Genomic DNA, 20300 nt, shown 5'->3' on the forward strand with positions numbered 1-20300 from the left:
CTGAGCTATTATTTTCTTCTTCATAGACAATGACAATGACATCAGTTGGCCGCATCTTGGTTTGTTTTTTGTTTTGTTTTGTTTTGTTTTTGTTTTTTGTTTTTTTTAAACTGAACTTCTTCCCCATAGAGCACTATTGATCAGCAGAGTATCATTTATTTCCGCTTCTGACGAATTAAACAACATACCAGCTTACATTTAAATCAGATTCTAAAAATTTTGTATAAGATAAACAAACGGCTGATGTTTTTGACGATCGGGACAAATTCAATTGGTCTGGATTTTCCTAAACTACCAGTAGATAATGTATACAGAATGAATTCTTTATTTCTGTCAAGACAGTGTCCGTGCACAGTTATAAATCACTCAGGAATGTCCCGTTTGCACTCTTGTAAACTTGTGAACCCTTTCATTGTAGTTTGACACAAGAATTTTCCTCCAGATGTACATTCCTCCTTCATGTCTCACCTTCACAAACTATCTGTACGTAAATGCATAGACGTTCGAAGGGGCTTGTCAGCATGACTCTGTAAAACAACCAATCTAATTTTTTACCTTAACTGTTAGAACACCTCGTTCGTATGCTATTATTGGAGTAATTATATTTCTGTTATTACCATATAAGCGCCTTGTCTTCTTTTATAATCATTGTTATTTCATATTACGCATACGAATTTACCTCACCAACGTTAAGTGTAGGAGGATTCCATTTACTTTTGTAGACATAAATTTAGCGAGACTACATGATGTAACATTTGTTCTATTGTATAACATAAAAATTCTTTATCTTTGTCAAGACTGTGTCCGTGCACAGTTAAAAATCACTCAAGAATGTTCCGTTTGCACTCTTGTAAACTTGTGAACCCTTTCATTGTAGTTTGACACAAGAATTTTCCTCCAGATGTACATTCCTCCTTCATGTCTCACCTTCACAAACTATCTCTACGTAAATGCATAGATGTTCGAAGGGGCTTGTCAGCATGACTCTGTAAAACAACCAATCTAATTTTTTTTTAACCTTAACTGTTAGAACACCTCGTTCGTATGCTATTATTGGAGTAATTATATTTCTGTCATTACCATATAAGCGCTTTGTCTTCTTTTATAATCATTGTTATTTCATATTACGCATACGAATTTACCTTACCAACGTTAAGTGTAGGAGGATTCCATTTACTTTTGTAGACATAAATTTAGCGAGACTATATGATGTAACATTTGTTCTATTGTATAACGTAAAAATGTATCAGTATCATTATTGTTATTATCAACTCACATGCACTGCACACCCCCACACATGCACACACTCACATTTACATTCACGCACAGACATTGCAACGTACTACACAAAATACATGGCCCCAGAACAACCATTCTCAACTTTCCACTCAAATCCTCATAATGACTCATAACAACGATCATCCTGACCAGGGTATCATAAGTAATCATAGTAAATACTACACTATTTCGGACTTCAATAATATGTTCAAATCTTCACTTGATTCCACTGCAAGTCATGTTAATAATTCCCGTAGTAATTCCACAAATAGGAATGATGACATTAATTATAACCCCATTAAAGATTTTAGCTTATTCCACTGGAATGCTAGAAGCTTAAATAAAAATTTTGATTCATTTGAACTACTTCTTCTTTCTTTACAAAATTTTCCCTTTTCCGTAATCGGTATAACTGAAACTTGGCTAGGGCACATGTCTCCAAATTTGTTTAGCCTTGATAGATATAAAATATTTCGCTCTGATCGTAAGAGAGGTAGAGGGGGAGGGGTAGCCCTATATATATATAACGAATTGCGAGTAAAAATAAGAACTGATATTGATATTGAAGGTTGTGAAAGCCTGTTTGTGGAAATCATCAATGATAAAATGAAAAATAAGATAATTGGTTTTATATACAGGCCACCAAGTCATAAAACCGAAACGTTTTTAGAAAATTTTGATGAATGCCTCAACACGATTACACAAGAAAATAAGGAAATTTATATTATGGGCGACTATAATATTGACATGACGAAAATATATACTTTAGCGGTAAAATCAAAAACTATTCTTTTTTCATATGCTTTCCATTCCCATATTGATAACCCAACAAGAATATCCCAAACATCTAAAACCTTGTTGGATAATATTTTTTCTAATAACTTTTCTGTAAATAAATTCATTAATGGTATCTTATATTATGATATATCTGATCATTTACCGATATTCATTATTCTTCATTATTCTGAAAACGTCAAAAGTATTTCAAAACCCAGGCCAGTAATGTACAGAAAAGAATCAGACGAGAATATTGAATTACTTAATCTTGATTTAGTGAAGGAAGAATGGCAAGAAGTGTATCTTCAAAATAACGCCGATAAAGCTTATGATATTTTCCTAGATAAACTTTTATATTATTATCGAAAAAACATTCCTTTAGTTAAGAAAAAAACACGTGGAAAGAACAAACATCCCTGGATTACAAAAGGAATCATCAATTCAATAAAAACCCGTAATAAATTGTATAAACTGGCGATTACTACCCACAATATAAAACAGTTTACAGATTACAAAAAGTATAGAAATATACTCAGTAATTTGATTCGTATTTCTCGTAAAATGTATTATTCCGATAAGTTTGATAATCAAAAGGATAACGTAAATGGCTTATGGGAAACTATATATGAAATAACAGGTAAAAATAATAAGGAAACATCGTCCGTTTTTTATAATGACAACAAAGAACTCACAAACCCTGATGAAATATCTGATGCTTTTAACTCATACTTCGTAAATATTGGCCCCCAATTAGCTTCAAAAATAAAAAACAAACATGTTCATTCAAACTTTACTGAATTTCTTCCACCAAACTGCGACAAATCCCTTTTCTGTACCCCAACAGATGAGGAAGAAATACTGGAGATTGTTAACAGATTAAAGCCAAGTAGATCTAGTGGCCATGATGAAATAAGTGTTTATATACTGAAGAAAATCATCAAACAAATAACCACACCTTTATCTTACATTTTCAATCTTTCACTGTCTTCTGGAATATGCCCAAACTCATTAAAAATTGCGAAAGTAGTTCCAATTTTCAAAAGAAAAGACGACCCTTCTCTTTTAACAAATTATAGACCAATATCTTTATTACCTAGTATTTCTAAGATTCTGGAAAAAAATTATTCATAAACGCCTGTACATTTTTCTTCATGTGAATGACCTACTTATACCTAATCAGTTTGGATTTAGAAAAGACCATTCCACCGATTTAGCTATAATTCAATTGTTAGATAAGATTACTGAATCTTTTGCAAATAAAAAACATTTTATAGGAATTTTCATGGATTTATCAAAGGCTTTTGATACCATAGATCATGATATATTAATTTACAAATTAAAAAGATATGGTATTCGTGGTTTAGCACTTTCTTGGATTATTGATTATTTATCCAACAGAAAGCAATATGTACTATTTAAGTCATCTAAACTTTCAAACTGCTGTTTTTATGTATAAATATACATTTAATTGTCTTCCAAAAATTTTTGATGGCTTCTTCACTCCAAATTCCACCGTTCATTCATATCCAACACGTCAGTCGTCCGATTACCATCTCGAAAACCCCAGAATCATTTTAGCTCAAAAATCATTAAAACACAATGGACCAGATATTTGGAATTCTTTACCCCCTAATGTAAAACAATGTACGTCGTTGAACAGTTTCAAACGAGAACTAAAAAAACACCCTCATAATCCAGTATACTTCTGACACATAAATATTCATACCACCTGGTCAACAAACACCCTAAACAATGAGTTCACGGCCATAACTGAAGTAACATTCACCTCATCACACTGATACACAAAATAACACTCAACGTACAAACCAAGATTCATCCCAACACAATGCACACTGCAATGCACCGCACTTCCTTCGCACAATTACTTCCCACTCAGTGAGTGGCAAGATTTTCTTTATGTATCTCTTCGTTGTGCCCTTTGCACAATTACCCCCCACTCAGTGAGTGGCAAGATTTTCTTTATGTATCTCTTTACCTGGGGCCATCTTCCTCGTCAAGCTTAGCTTATGATGATGGTCCCCTGCATTTCATTTTTATCATTTCCTATTGCTTCCTTTCATATATGATATTCGTTCTTGAAAAAAAAAAGAAAATGTATGTAAGATCCAAACGTTACGAATATTAGCTGTGTAAATGACTATGTAAGTATTTTGTTGATTTGTTGATTTGTATTGATTTTGAAATGCAGAAATAAAAACTGAACTGAACTGAACTGAACTGAACTGAACAAGTTAAACGTATCATAAATGAAATCATTCAAAAAAAAACATGAAGAGAAAACATAAGAAACAAAACTGGGCATGAAGTATGTTCTGTCAGAAGGCATACTATATCGTAAACCTAACAAGACAAATACTTGGAAGAAATAATGTGTATATGAGGCAGTCCGAAACAGCTACGTAGGTTTCAATGTCATACTTTCAAGGATATGTGCTAATACAGGACTGTCACACATTTAACCTTGAAGTTGCGTGCCCACATACATTAACAAAAACTCTACGGTCTGTGCTTGTTTGAAGTTGTACCTATAATTATGTATGAGATGTACAATATAGGATATTGATATATGTGCACTACGATAATACAATACAAATCTAATGAGGGTGTATACCAACATCTAACCTACCTTAAAAAGGAGAACCAAATAACAATTAAAAAAAACTAAATACGATGCCCCGTACACTCAACATATTAAAGTAATACACATAAAATTGCATAGCAAATTTTGAATCCCCATGGGAAAACATTCATGCTTGCATTTGATAAAGGTGCTCCCTGCCAAGGTCATACTTGTGTGATTCTAAATCATGAATGTGCATCGATCTATATTCACACAGCGCACGCGAAAATATTTTGGCACTCAAATTCAGAATCTGAGCAATCAATTTTATCTATGGAACCTCTATTTCGTTTCCGCCTAATCAAAGTCATGCATGAACATTCAATTTCCAAATGCGAACATTGCATTTTCTACACGTGCATCACATTTGCACGATAGTCCTCGTTGAGCTTGTCTGGGCGTTCAATTTCATTTTCAGGTGATCGACTTTGTCTAATCAATAAGTGCATGGAATAGATTTTTGAAGAAGGTGAAATGGGATAAGGATAGGGGAGGGGAGGAGTATTCACAACCCAGAAAGCTTGCATAATATTGCTTAAATGTACTATAATTATGGTATTGTGTTCATGTATTCCAGGTCTTTCATTTCAAGAAATATTGAGTTGTAAAGTCGACCTGCAACAACAAGCTGTGTGTATTGTATACTCCTTGATGACACCGAATGCACTAAAAAAGATACACCACCCAATCACACAATGTATCAGTTTCAGGACAAACTGACATACGATGATCTCACATAGTCCTGCAAAAGGAATTCAATAAGATTACAATGAATATCATGCAAGGCGTATCTAATGTTCAAGTACCTGAATCAATTGTGTTGGTGATGCGATAATGAGACCACCTGTTCCTAATACTATTTGCTTGTATAGCATGCAATGTGCTAGAAAATGATAATGATGTCCTGGAGAGAACCACAAAAGGGTCTTTGGACGGGTGATTTTACCAGAACTTTGTCATTTTTGCATGGATAAGTTGAGAGAAACCTTTTATGTGAGTGAATTGTGACCCAAATACAGTGGTGGCGTTTTATTTTAATATTTTTTTCTTCATTCTTTTAACCATTCCTATTATGGTTTCGTGTTTATGGAGGGACAACATGTTTCAGTGTCGAGTTTCTTTCTTGTTGTTGATTCACCCATTTGAAGGCAAAATTTGCGATTTGACTTGACTTTTATTTTTGTGATGATAAATCTCCGTACGACATGATTCTGTCTCGTTTCATTTTTCTTCCCTGATTCAGAGAAATGCAACTGTGTGGACATCTGTCAGAGATTTCACGATAAAAGCGGTTTGGAAATGACAGAGAAAACACATAATAGCTGAAAATTATCTTTACCTATTCTCATGAACACATATTAAGCATGATTTTCTTTTTTCAATGGGTAGGGTAAAATATACTTTTCTTCGTATGACTTAATCAGTACATTGTAGTTGGATGCTATAGCAAACAGATGTGAATACTAAATGAGGATTACCATGGAATAATCTCTTTGATAAACAACGTGGAAAATGAGAAGTCATGGGAAAATATTCTCACACTCTTTTGTGTGAATTAACTTTTAGCCGTAACGATTGAGTTAGCCACCCGCTTTCTGGCGGTATTTGATAGTCTCATCACAAATCTGCAGGGCCGACCATAGAAACTGTAGATACTTCACGTCCTTTTCTAAGTCCTCCTCATTATCCGTAGTGGTGTAGTTATCAAACATCCAGATTCTCTTCTTGCCTCTGAACCTTGATATCTGATTTCGAACAGTCTTCGGATCGGCGATATCATCTTTGTGGGTTAGCACAGTCAGTGAATTTGTGCCTGAAAAGAAATACGATAAAAAAGTAGAAAAGACAAAATGCAGACTTTGACAATCTAATACTAGCCGATAAGTGAGAAATCACATATTCCATCCAAATATCAACGTGGGATACAATCCTCAGATTATTCCCTCTCTAATTATGCGACCAATATTTTGCTACGCCTATGTAACAAAGGATAAAACCCTCAAGAACTAATAGAAAGTGTCACTGTCGACTATAAAAGAGGAGTACGCTTGTCAGAGAGTGGTCACAGATTAATTCTATTTTGTAAGACATGCATGACTGTACTTTAAAGAAAGAGAAGGTTCCACCAATATGTGTGTAATTTATTCACAAAGAAGGATTTTAAAAATGTAGTTCCTATAGTGTTCTGAAAGACGATGGAATTTTACAACTCAAAATGTACATCGAAATATCCTTTGTATTTCTGTTTTGCTATCTCCATTGTCATGGCGACTGCGTTACATGAATTATGCGCATTCAGTCAGTCAATTGAACACCGCTCTAGAGAAATCAAGCCGGATGCCCCGTAAATCTTGTGTACGTGTGCATTTCAGTGCTCTTATGTTTGTCTCAGTGACATCATTTTGCATCCAATAACGTATTTACTTCATTTGTTCATTGTGATTTTACACACCATTTATTATCTTTCTCCATTCTTGATTTTTTATTGATATTGACTTAATCCATTTGGTTAATTTAAATTGGAATATGTATACATCGACAGTAATGTGCAACTGATAAATTTCCTTTGCAATTATGTGTGAATAATAGTATTTTTTTTTTGGGGGGGGGATAAAAATCAGGAGATATTTTCATATCTAAAGCCAATTTATTATGTCTGATTCTGTGAAGAAAGCAGATGCCATCTCTTTGGTTCCATTTTTGTTTTTTACTTTTACGTTAACAGCCACTAAATAATGTGAAAGACCTTATGACTAAAGATGTAAGAGACTCTGCGTATATGTACATACCGAGATGTTGCTTTGCCATGTTGCAGAACTTTTTAATGAACGTCCTTCCATCTTCTCCAATGTCTGGTCTGGAAGTATAAAAAAAATATTATTTTACATTTGCTAGATACTCAGCATAAGTTGTGTCTTGTGATAAACACATGACATCACTGGACTGACAGCCCATACAGTTTCCACGCATTAGTACATGTTGTTAGCATTTAAGACCTTACAGACATTTAATATTTGTCTAATGTTGCCCCAAGGAAAGGTTGACTAGCCTGCATTCATTTTAATATAACGTAAGCATAGTTTACAATGAGTTCCAATTGCCCTGGGCAAGTAAAAGAGTTTTTCACATCTTACTTTGCTGCCAGACATCTTTGATACCAATGGTAGCATAAAGGAGCCACTTGTCCGCAGACCGTTTATTAGAATACGTATGATAATGAGTTCTTTTGTCTCTGTTTCTTTAAGCTTGCAATGGTCTTGCACTCGTTTTCATCATTATTATGATATGAATTATTATTGTGGTGAATTTATTCAATAAAAATCAAATATTACACGGACTCTGTCAAATGACCTTCATTATGAGAAGATGTCATTGTAACAAAACCAAGTCGTATGTTAAGTCTCTATGTTATGCAAACTAAAGGAAGAAAAGCATAGGGACATTGACAAAGTAGCCCGTCATTCATGGAGAAAGTATCGTGCAACGTCTGCATTTTATTTTGGAGTCTTGTTTCTCTTATATTCCAATAATCATCGTATGATACAAATTATTCTAACTGACCTGACAACACAAAGGCATACAAGACTTTCTTCCACAAAGATAATATCTCCGGGGAGAGATATATTCAAAACAATGTCGCAGAAAACAAATAAACAGTAAAATGGTGACGAATTGTGTCAGATTAAGTGACGTCGTGCGAGGCGATGTCATTATAGGTATCCAGGTCACCTCACAATCAAATGTGATTATTAATTATGAAACTACTATCTGCAACCACTAGTAATGTTAAGAACTGCATTGACATCCTCTCACAACAGAACCCCTTCCCAAGTCCAAGTGCTTTATTACGTAGTTACAGTAAACTTAAACATATTAAGTTATTAATTAATGTAACATGATGTATTAACCCGGTATCATAAAGAAGGAAACTTCTTACTTTGGATAATAGACAAATACAGCACAGTGACATTCTTCTTCTTTTCTTTTGACGCCAACTTCCAGATGATTTACTCGGAATATTCCATCTGGAAAAAAAGGAAAATACAGAGATAAAATAAGTAGACCTAATCCTATTTTATGGCAGGACTGTACCTTGACTATCTTATAGACAGCAATAATGATGTCGCAAACTAAATCGTTGTCATGACAATTGTGGAAAATCTCCAGAAATGAAATATATGCATGATGTACCTAGTGGACAATCTTTATTCCACTACCTGTGTAGAACATCACAAAAATATTGTTCTATTGAAGCTACAGTGTATAATGAAACAAATAAATGCAGAAAGATTTAAACGAAAAAAAAAAAACAACAACAACAACACACACACATGTAGAGCGTCCGTAAATTCTAAATAAAGGGGGGGGGGGGACTTGCAACGGAGACTCCATGTGGCCAAAATAAAAAAAAAAAAATCGTGGGATTCGGACGGCATACAAAAACAGATAATACATTCTTGCGGGAAACAGTGGCACAGTACCATAAAGCTGCACTATTAACAGACATTGGTAGAATTGAGGTAACTAAAGTAGATACAAAAGGAAATGGGGAAAATTGGGTAGACGAAAAGTGAAATTCCAATAGTTGACAAAATCCTTTGTTGATTAAGTTGCTATAGTACATTATTTCACTGACTATAGTACTTAAAGGTAACGATTATATTTATTTAAGGAATACGTACCACAGGGCTTTTGTTTGTTTTTTTGATTGAAGTTGTGCCTTCAAGAATAATTATTTTATTTTCAAGTTGTGTACTTACTGCACTCCTCCTTTAGGCGTTCCAAAGTGTCAGATGAGAAATCCTGTATACCACATGTGTCAATCAAGTCGATTCTCTCTGCTAATATGTGGTGGAAGCGGCGACGGGTCCTCCTTCCTCCGTCTTCTTCAATTCCTTCTTTAGTCACGGTGGAATAATTCCCTGTTAGTGGATAAAGGGACACAGAAGGCTCATGATATAGTACATTCAATATTAAAGTGGAAGAGAGATCGCCCTTTACCTTTCTTTCTCGTTTTTTTTTTTGTTTCCATCTTTTTCAACCATCATGACTTCGAAGTCTAGCTTACAGTTGGCATACATACAAAGAGGGTAAGTTGGTATGAGTCTTAGTCGGTAAGTTGTTCGTCTGATTGAACTACCATCTTGTATTGCGACGTGGTTGCAGATAAGGAAGACTGTATTCTGTTGGTGTGGTTGAGTATATTAATTATTTAATTGCCTTCATGCCTCACTTGCCAATAACGTGTTCACTTCCTTGCAGCCCGGCAAAGAAAACAAGAAAAGGAGTATTGGATGTTGTACAAGCAATATCGGATTGGTGTAAAAGTGTCCTTGTTACCGAGTGTTTTCTTTCTTTTTATGCTTTTTTTACGAGGCAAAGTGTATGTCAAGGAAAATAAATGTAATAATAGCATAATTACAATTCTAATAGTTATGACTTATAGCACGTAATGTAATATTTCTGTTCCTAGTTGCATCTAATATCTAACGGAGTGAACTATGCCGCATCGGTTAACGTTTAACATTGCTTTATGATCTTATCTACTAACCTAAAATCCTACACAAGAGCACATACGATGTAAGAAAAAAATAAACTGCGCACACCAAAGCTATACCGATCGATTTTTTTTTCTTTTGGAGGGGGGGGGGGGGTGGGTGGGGTAATGAGATGAAAAAAAAAGTTATATTTAACGTGGCATTATTTTGCCTATCAAAATAATCAATAATTTGATGTACTGTCATCCTTTTACTATTTACTGTTTGTTTGTTTTTTGCCTGTTGTTGTACACGGGAGAGCAGGGGCCATTTCATGAAGGGTTTTATCATTTTTTTTTTTTCTGACAAACTGTTATAAGCTACTGAAATCCTTGCATCTGGCTGGATGAGGGCAAATTTGTCCTACAAGTTTTTCGGACAAAACGCTTCTGAAATGCCCCCAAGAACTGATTACTTTTGAAACGGATGCTGGGACAGAATATGACTTTTTCAATGAAAACATGATAGTCTGTGATATCACCCTAAGTTTTATAAATGATCACCATGCACAAGCGAAAAATGCCAAAACAGTTTTGCTGTACGACATAAAACGGTATAAAACTCATCAAGATGAGCGCACATGACGTGAAATGAAAAAAAAGAACATTAGCGCTCCCGTTGTTTTTCAAAGTGTGACAAAATTCGATTGACAAACGATTAACAAACAATTACCATTCAGGGCGAAGTTGAGCGAATTGATGAGACATGATTTGCCAGCAGCAATTTCACCGAAGAAGCTGATGTTCACCTTCGATGGTGCATCGAAACGCTTATCATACCGTGCCTTTCCTGGTTGGTAACCCCTGATTTTCTGTCGAAGTTCGTCTCGTTGTTTCCGCAAACTGTTCACTATGAGCAACAAAAAAAAAAAAAAAAATCATGATGAATAATATTCAAGTCTAAATACTGCCAATTATTGCAGATCGTTAGGGACAATGAAGCATTACGAAATCGTTTTGCTCTTATCGTGAAGTTACGATTGTCGTTGATTTCTCACATTTCATTTTAATGTTTTTCTTGATCATGAAAGTGCATTTAAGCTGACAAAGAAATAAAGTGAGAAACACAATTCCAGTTGAAGTAAACCCAGAAACATCCCTTCCTCTCAACATATCTTAAAATGCTTTTCATAGACAATTTTTTCCTTGATTCGGTTGTAGATTTTTATGTGGTATCCATTTAAATATATCCTCCGGATGAAAGTATAGAGTTAATAATTATCATTCTGAAAATGTACTGAAATAACAGAAATTGGATATCATTGACAAAAGATTCAGGTATCCTATAAGATTATGATTTCAAGCCTACCATTCAGAAATAATGAACACGTTGAAATGAGAGAATATTATATTTGTGTGTGTGTGTGTGTGTGTGTGTGTGTGTGCCAGCGTGTTATTTTTTATATCATATACAATGAGAGAAATAAAGAGAGAGAGAGAGAGAGAGAGAGAGAGAGAGAGAGTTTAGCTTCCTAATGCCTAAAGCTGTAGAAAATATTGGGTGCTCCCATTGCTAGATGGGAAGAGTGCAACTGTTTGTAATGTCACAGTGTAGACAACAGCATAAAGAGAACTCTACGAATCGTTGTATTCTTTCACATTTATCACATCTATGAAGATAAATCATTAAGTCAGATGAAATACTGTACTAAATTCTAGAGCAATTGTATTAGTGCCCAATCCCCTTCTTTGACTCAAATCCTATATTTAGTTAACTTTTTTCTCATACACAATTCTGCTTCCACGTCAGCCGGATCTGGTTTGGGTGGTCTCCGCCAGCAGGGATTCCAGCCACATCCTGTAAAATGATACAAAGGTGAAACATTTTAATGTATAAGATTGTGTTCAATCTGTTATTGGGAGCTGCGCGTTTAATGTTGACTCTAGAGGGGGCCTTCCTGACAGCACTGCTGTTATGTGGAAGAATTCACTTCCGCATTGTTACATTCTTTCTAATAGTAAATGGAAAACGTGTAGGGTATGAGAAAACGTTTCTTGTGTGCGTTTGTGTGAGCTTAATTTTGTAGTGGGGAGCACGATTTATGTGTTGACTCTAGCGGAGGCCTATCTGACCGTACTGCATGTATAATTATGTGCGATAATCCACTTTCACGATGTTACAAAAGTAGAAAGGCTGATGACGTATTCAAGTTTATCGTGTACACTATAGTGCATTGCCTATTGATTTTAAATCATGTATGTTCATGTTGAAATTGTGAGAAAATATTTATGCAGAACACTTTGTTTCAGAATAATCATGCCTAAAACAATTCGAAGGAACTGATTTGTTTGATAATTATATCGTTATTCTTCTTGATATTTGTTGCAATAAATGCTAATTATCAATACCTTTCACAGGTAGGTAGTCCGGATAATACTTTTGAAGGATCTTTCCAACAAGGCAAAACAGAGTGACAAGGGCAACAGTAACACCGATGACTAGTCCAATGATGAGACCAGAATAGTCATGTTGTCTTGCTGTATTTTGTAATGGGTAAAGTAAAGAACGAAATTAGTAATATTGCATCTTCATTCAGTTTCTTTTGCCGTGCTACACAAATACTGCAAAATGTTATGTTTACATCGTGAAACTCACCATCCAAGCTTTGATATGTATTGAACAGAGTAAACTCCATGGTTACTCAAGTTTGTGTTTTTTTTTTCATTCCTGAGGAAAACCCCGTAAGAATTTTGCAAAACCCTCACTTGGATAATTATGTAGAGTCTTCTAGTACAAACCTTGTAACAAATCTGCGTATTTACTTAACAGCTCTCCCAAGAAATTTTTGTTTCTTTGTTTAAAAATACTATCCAGAGATTCGGGTTTTCTATGGAAGAACGTTTGAGAAATTGTATTTTTTATCTTGTCCTGTCCCTTTGTCTCTTGGTTAATATCGTTTTAAAGGGAGCATTTTACCTTCATTGCTTGCATCTGAAGGCTGTGAAGAGAGGCCGATTTAAAATCGAAAATTTATATCCTACCTCAGAACTATTCCCAGTTAAATGAACGACTGATCATTCGCCAAACTGAACGAAATGCCATTGTCTTCAGCTTTTTGCAAGCTGAAAGACAGCCACTAAACCGTGCATCACAAAACGAACAAAAAGTGGCACACACTGATTTTGCGTGAGGACTGAAAATAAGTGAAATGGGTCAACCTAGCCGAACTTGACTTTTTTCATATTTTCTGAAAGAACAATTCTTCTTCTACATTATGCTAAAAATTGGGATCATAAAACGGGCAGGAAAGTGTGTTTTCTTAGCAGTGTATCTCGATAATTTTTGGTAGAATAATGTGATTAGGTGTGTCTTTAGAGTCCCCTTTCCATTTCTGAAAAACCTTGTACACACTCTTCAATTTCAACTGTAATAACTTTTGAAAGGATAATGCTACTGCTTTGAAAGTAAGCATGAATTATGAACGGAATATGTTAACTAGGCATGCTCAATTTCAACGTAATTTAATAATCTTTTCATTGTTGTTACTCCGGTGGTTTACTTCCTGTTTTTTTTTTTTTGTTGTTGTCCCATTCATCGTACAGCCAACACGGCTTGGTAAAGATTAAGCGCTTGAATTGACACTGTGCTTCAGACATGTCAGAGCCTCTTTTCTCAGTTCACACTTTTCCTGAGTTTGTGCTTTCTTTCCAATATTTAGATTTGAGTTATACACCATTTTAAAGCTTAAAGTCTGCTCTTTCAGAATATGGTCTTAACTAAAAATTCATGTCTGGCGACTTTTTGTTTGTTTTGTGGTGCAGGTACACATATGTAAAATCTCTTTTTCCACAAACCCCTCATGATTATGACATGATGCCATTTTTTTTTTACTCACGTGTAACCGTCAGGAAGGTGGAATTCGAGAAAACCTCAAAATTTTCCAGCAAAATTTGGCAGTGGTAGCGACCCTCATCTGCCATTTGCAAGTCGGTGATGACGAGACTAAAATTCCTGTTCATTTCGAAGCGTTCGTCCTTGCTTACAAAATTCCCATCGAAGTATGATGCCTTCCTCATCTGTAAATGCTGATGTGAGCTGTTCTCCTTGACCCAGATTGCAGCGAGTGGCTCCTCTTTGAAGTGACATGGAAGTCGGGTGTCTTCCCTTGTCCATACCTGGAATTTGGGAGTGGTTGTTACCATAGAGGCTAGAAGATAGGAAATAAAGAAAAAAATCCTTTTCAGGGATGGCTTTTGCAAGTACATTCAATAATATAATGAGAGCTTCAGCTGTTTAAAATGAAAAAAAAAACAACAAACTATTTATGCGCCTGAACTCCTTGCCTGAAATTAAGCAAAAAAAATCTATGTTTACAGCCTTTTCTTATTTTTTTTTCGAATTCCTCGAGTTTCAAAAAATGGGTAGGTTAAAGGAAAAGTACAGTATTGGTGGAGGCCAGGATTAGGCATTTAACTTTTTTGTGAGGTACCAAGAAACTACTTATGAAATAGTACAAAGCATACCTTTCTAAGACGAATTCAAAGTTTATTTGCTGAAAATTGGTTTTCGAATAGCTGAGACAACCAAAAACAAAGTGATATAGAGCGATCATAATAAGATATGGGTCCCACACTTTATTAGGATTGCTCTATTTTGCGTATCTCGGTCATTTCAAAACCAATTCTCATCAAATAAACTTTGAATTCCTCTTAGAATCACATGCTCTTTCTTATTTCATAAGAGGTTTGTAATTATCTCACCCAATAATGTTAGAAACCTGATGTTACGTCTCAATGGAACATATACTTTCCCTTTAAGCATTATTTTGAACGTAATCTAGAGTTTATGTATTGAAGTGAAGTGGCAATGGCAGCTATTCAAACACTGTTTAAATTGTTTGATTCCGAGGGTTTGCTTTGAAACACAACAATAGTACTGACTGACAAAGAAAACGAGACGTTGATTCCTCTCCGTGATTTTTATAGTTCACCGTGATGAAATCACAGAAAAGTAAAGTAAAAAATCGAAGTAAGATATCGCTACCACTTTCAATAATTGTTATCTTGACAATGCAATCACCTGACAACTGAACTGTTCTTACCTACTGCGATGTTCAATACTGATATCACTTTTTAAAACATCCGTATCTATTATACATGTGACTGCTTCACTTCAAACAGCCTAGTTAGCACATTTATAACATCTAGAATATCAGGATGCAAAACGATTCCATGTAAAAAGAAAAAAAAAACAGAATTACGAAACACAACAAAACACCAAAGCAAAGAGAACATAATCCATAGCAGCAAAACAAAAAGAAGCAACAAGAAAAAAAAAATGTCCAATGATGCACTCTCACCTGCAATCTTATCACACCACACGCCGTAATCTTCAAACATCTTGAAAAAAAAAAAACACCTTTAGAATGATATAATAAACATTGCTTTTGAAACCAATCTCAACCTAACATTATTATGTTACATTGTTTGATAACTTCCATTTTGCCTACCTGAATAAAAGCCTACCTGCCTAATGCACTTGTTACAGGAAAAGGACCACGTGCGTGTTCAATGCCTTCAATTTGACCTCAAATTAATTGATTAAGTGTTGTGTTGGTATGTTCATTCCAGAGCAGATGCAATATGCGTCTTAAACCACGTTTGTGTACGATCATTTCGTAATGTTCTGTACTAAGTGTAAACTCCCGCCTTATTCATCACGTTCATAAAGTGCAAGGTTCAAAGTGCGTTTTAAAATCGCAACTGCCTCAGCGCTGCCTCTTATAATCTCAATAGAACAAGCGATTAAATGCTTCGGTGACTGTGTGTATTATTATAATTGCATTCAATATGTCGCCAGACATATACCAGACAGGACCCATAACAAATATAGAAATAGGGCCTAACTACATGATTGTTCTCTCTCTCCCTCTCTCTCTCTCTCTCTCTCTCTCTCTTAAAACGTATGAGGAGTAGCCTCAAATGCACATGCACGTTGGCACGTTTGATCATCTCATATCATACTACACAGTAATTGACTTCTGTGTGGTAATTACAGAGATTTACGAACTTGAACATGCATAACATTCACGCATTCTGTCTGCTTTGCTTAAAAAAACCCCTACAGACTTGAGAAAAAGATTTCTAGAATTAGTGTATATTCCACATGTTTTTTTTCATTTCTTTTTGTTTTATACTCCCACTCTAGAGCAACTAATATTTTTGTGAGAGAGCATCACAGTTTCAAATTTTCTAACATGATGTACAAAATGTCAACTACATTCACGCTATTCCTAGACAGACAGACAGACACAAACACACACACACACACACGCACACACACTTAAAAAATACACCTACTTCCATGATGCTTCTTGCTTTATCAGATACAGCCAGGTTCTGTCGTCCCTATCATCTCATCAGAGTTTGGTACATGATTTTTTTGGTTTACTATGACAGTTTATTTCTTTGTTGCTGTTGTTGTTGTTTTCATTTTTTATTATAAGATACATACACAAGCGAATATAACATTACTTACCCCTAGCACTGTCTGCGAGCCATGAGACATAAAGATGTCATCTTGATAAAAAAAAAATCATGTGCCCGTTTTATAAGATATTACTGCAACATCGTATAAGGTGTTTGCATTAATTCATGCTATTCTTAGGAGCATCACATATTGCAGCAGAACTTTGAGAATAAATCCATGAATCTGACCAATTTAGAGATAAACTTAGGATGATGTAATGAAAAATATATGACTCACGATATAAATAGTTATCTAAGAACTTAACCTTTCAATGGGGAAAAGAATGGGTGTTGTGATTCCCCCTCTCAATTGTTATTCTGGATTATGTTGAATACTTTTGTTTTTTTTTCACAGACTAAAAAAATGTTTTAGGGTGTTAGGGAGCACATCCTCAACGTTTAGCAGCCCTTTGTAAGGTTGAGCTTCAGTGGTAATCTCAAGAAGCAACGCAAAATAGAATCTAAAATGGATAGATCCTATTTTGTGGTTTACATTATTGTACATGTAAGCAGCTTAAGCGGGAAATAATTTATAAAAATAATGACTTATCCTTCCAACTTGCACAAGAAGATCACCATGATGTCATATCTAACGAACTCTCTAGAATATGAGACAACTTTTTTGAATCTAGTATTCGACATATTCTTTATATTTTGTTAACGAATTTACAACTCCTTCAACTCAGGTTGACTAAAAATGTTACCCTACACAAGCACGTTTTTCAAGACTGCATAAATCCAACCTTACTTATTATGTCGTTTTTACCCGTTTTCAAAGCATACATTTCAACAACATGTCGGATCAAAGTTTTTGTGTATTTCAGAGCCTGAAACTATGTAGCAACGTTTTGTACTACAGTATGTACTTGGCAAAACATGCGAACACGACGCCCTTGTTCCACCACAGAAACTGCTCTATCTGGTTCCTGTGTGGAGCGCATTCAGTAAGGGCCTACAATCTTTGCACAATGCACATGAGCATATCCGCATCGTACGTTATGCAATTTTGATAGGAACAATCCTTGTAAATGTTTACGTACTTTTTTAAGGAAGGCGTTGCTATCATTTGTATTATGCAGACTGGAAATTTACTCAGCTGACAACAGAATTAAATTGTATCACAGGAATTTTGCAGAATATTCAAATTTATTCCATTCCACGTAATAATCAGTCTCGATGTCCTAACTTAAACGGAATACCTTGTAACATAGCACGAAATTGAATATGTTCTTACATCAATTACACTTACGCTTATCCTAGAAATTAGAAATAATGATCATCGATAGAATTCTGAAACCAAACAAGGAACATAAATTTGTGTTTTTGGATGAATTTGGACATGCAAACCAAGGAATCACTGCTCAATCAGCCTAAGCGAAAGGAGAGTTTTGCACATACTGCCTTACCGTCACATTTGTGCAAAATGAGTGGAAAATTGTTTATGCGTTTGAAACAACGTATGACGTGTAAAATAATCTGTCTTTGTGAAGCAAATATAAATTACCGAAATTCGTTATAGTCACCTTAGATTGACAGGTTTATATTCATTACATCTTTTGTTTAGTGTTTAGAGATAAATAAGGCTAATACCGACAGTGATAACACAAACATTAACTGATGATTCTAATAAAAACCTTCCGAAATTTAGAGTCAGATTGTTCTGATTTATGTCTCAGCTCTCCCTCCATCAATCCTTTTCACAACGCCAGTTCTGTTACTCTCGAAGATGTTACATACCACTGGTCTGATTTCTATCTTTAATTTTTGTTTGGTGACAATTAAGTCAATAATGTTTGCTTCTACTACCACTATCAGTTGACACAGATCAAAATATGACAGATTGTGGCATTACTAAGTGAACCCGCTGTTAACGTTGTAGAGCTAAAGTTTGAGAAATTGTCTCACCTCAACTCCCCTTTATTCTGGTTTTATGTAATTCTCGTAATTTCTATAATTTTTATATGTCTCCAAAATAACATGACATAGAGAGAGAGAGAGAGAGAGAGAGAGAGAGAGAAAGAGAGGGAGAGAGAGAGGGAGAGAGGAAGAGAGGGAGAGAGAGAGAGAGAGTGAGAAACAATGCATACACCCATTTCTACCTCGTGCACAGAAACAGTTGTAAGGGGAATGATAATTCCAAAGCTAATAGGCACCATTTTCTCTTTCGTTATATCTAATTTATAATACTGTATGGCCATCAAAATATGCCAAACGTTCTTTCGTGTAAGCAACGACACAAATCTTTACCTTGTCTTATAGTATGTATAGTACATATCAATTATAAAGGTTACCGTCACTTACCTTCTGTAACGTGTAGGTAGACTACAGAAGGAATCACTACTGATTGCAGCAGAAGAAGCTTAGTGCAGTATTTATCCATCACAAGATGATTTCCTTTTTCATTTGTCAAAATTAGTATCTTTAATTTTCCCTACACAACCTACAGAGCGTCGACTTTCTGCTGACATCGGTATACATACATACATACGTAAACAGTCCGTCAACTGATCAGTTCTCTCTTACGCATGCAGACCCACATTGTGCATAAACTGCTACGCGTTGTGCTGCCTTGTGGTTGAGTGGTTCTGCGTAAGCCCTATGAATGGATTGTGGTTGCACTACTTTAGTGATACCGGTATGAAGAAACTGTATTTAGTGCGTGGAACGTATGGTTATGTGCACATCTTACTACTGGCGGAGTGATGCATATTGAGATCATCTCTACCTCATCGTGATTTCATATTCAGCCTTTATGAACGTGCATATTATTACTCCAAAACAATTTTAACTATTTTCTTTTGGATTCGTATTTACACTTTAATGTACATATTTGCATAATACGTAAATGTAGGTACAAAGTACTCTGATTGAGCTTGACAGCTCTACTGCGTTTCATTTTGCATATGAATATGACTTGGTCTCTTATACAAGAATCGACGCCATTGAGCCATTGCATGATACAGACTCGTTGTTATTTATGTTGTTTGCATGTGTTAAATGCGTTTCATTCTGGTATGCATTTATACACACATGAACACATTTAAATGGCTGAATTTTAAACAGGCGTCTTCCTTCTGTTTGTTTGGTCATAATTTAATCTTATCCACATAGAATAATTGGATATGCTGGTTAATTATGTGTTGCTACTGAAGGTTAATTGTGGTGGACACACTAATGAGGGCAGTGTCCGACTTTGAGTTTTTGTTTTGAGACTTTGTCACCTAAATGAGAGACGCTGTAAAATCCCAAGTCATTTTGCTTTACTATATAGTCGGGTACCTAAGGGGGGGGGGGGGTCACCGTGCTTCCCCCAGGACTCCTCGAAACTTACATTTTCAGGATCCTCATGACATACCAAAACATAATCAAGATGTTAACAGGAACGAAAAGTGGCTGTTCTAGGTGAAATTTAATGTATTCTATTGTTTTTTATAATTTCTTATGTATTTCTTTGTTTTTTAACTTTTTCAACTTTTGCTTTTTCTTTGTTTTTCGATCAGAAATTGTCACTGACCACTTTTCTACCATAATTAGCACAAGACTAATCAATGAAAGTGATTACTGTAAAAACAATCAGGTTTTCATGACCTTCATGACAGA

The 20300-nt window shown here is 35.2% G+C and overlaps 1 protein-coding gene across 1 annotated transcript; it reads right to left on the reverse strand.

Annotated features, from left to right (window-relative positions):
- Positions 1–6276: 6276 nt before the first annotated feature.
- Positions 6277–19237, reverse strand: LOC139736265 (uncharacterized). The gene is made up of 7 exons (XM_071646996.1): positions 19002–19237; positions 14069–14380; positions 12582–12710; positions 11962–12030; positions 10906–11082; positions 9457–9618; positions 6277–6509 (listed from the first exon to the last, which is right to left on the reverse strand). The coding sequence occupies exons 1-7, from the start codon at positions 19078–19080 to the stop codon at positions 6277–6279; spliced, it is 1161 nt and encodes a 386-aa protein (XP_071503097.1). The 5' UTR covers positions 19081–19237.
- Between the last annotated feature and the right edge of the window lie 1063 nt (positions 19238–20300).

This window comes from Diadema antillarum, unplaced genomic scaffold, assembly GCF_040938485.1.
Source record: "Diadema antillarum isolate AM-2024a unplaced genomic scaffold, OU_Dant_1.0 seq00000635_RagTag, whole genome shotgun sequence".
NCBI classification, from domain to species: domain Eukaryota; kingdom Metazoa; phylum Echinodermata; class Echinoidea; order Diadematoida; family Diadematidae; genus Diadema; species Diadema antillarum.

What these genes read in the sequence shown, in the direction of transcription:
- LOC139736265 (XM_071646996.1), bottom strand. Translation starts at nt 19,080, where the DNA reads ATGGATAAATACTGCACTAAGCTTCTTCTGCTGCAATCAGTAGTGATT. An exon ending in CTACCTACACGTTACAGAAG is followed by an intron (nt 14,381 to 19,001) that starts GTAAGTGACGGT and finishes CCTATCTTCTAG; the next exon opens with CCTCTATGGTAACAACCACT. An exon ending in ACGCCTAAAGGAGGAGTGCA is followed by an intron (nt 6,510 to 9,456) that starts GTAAGTACACAA and finishes ATTTCTTTTCAG; the next exon opens with GCACAAATTCACTGACTGTG.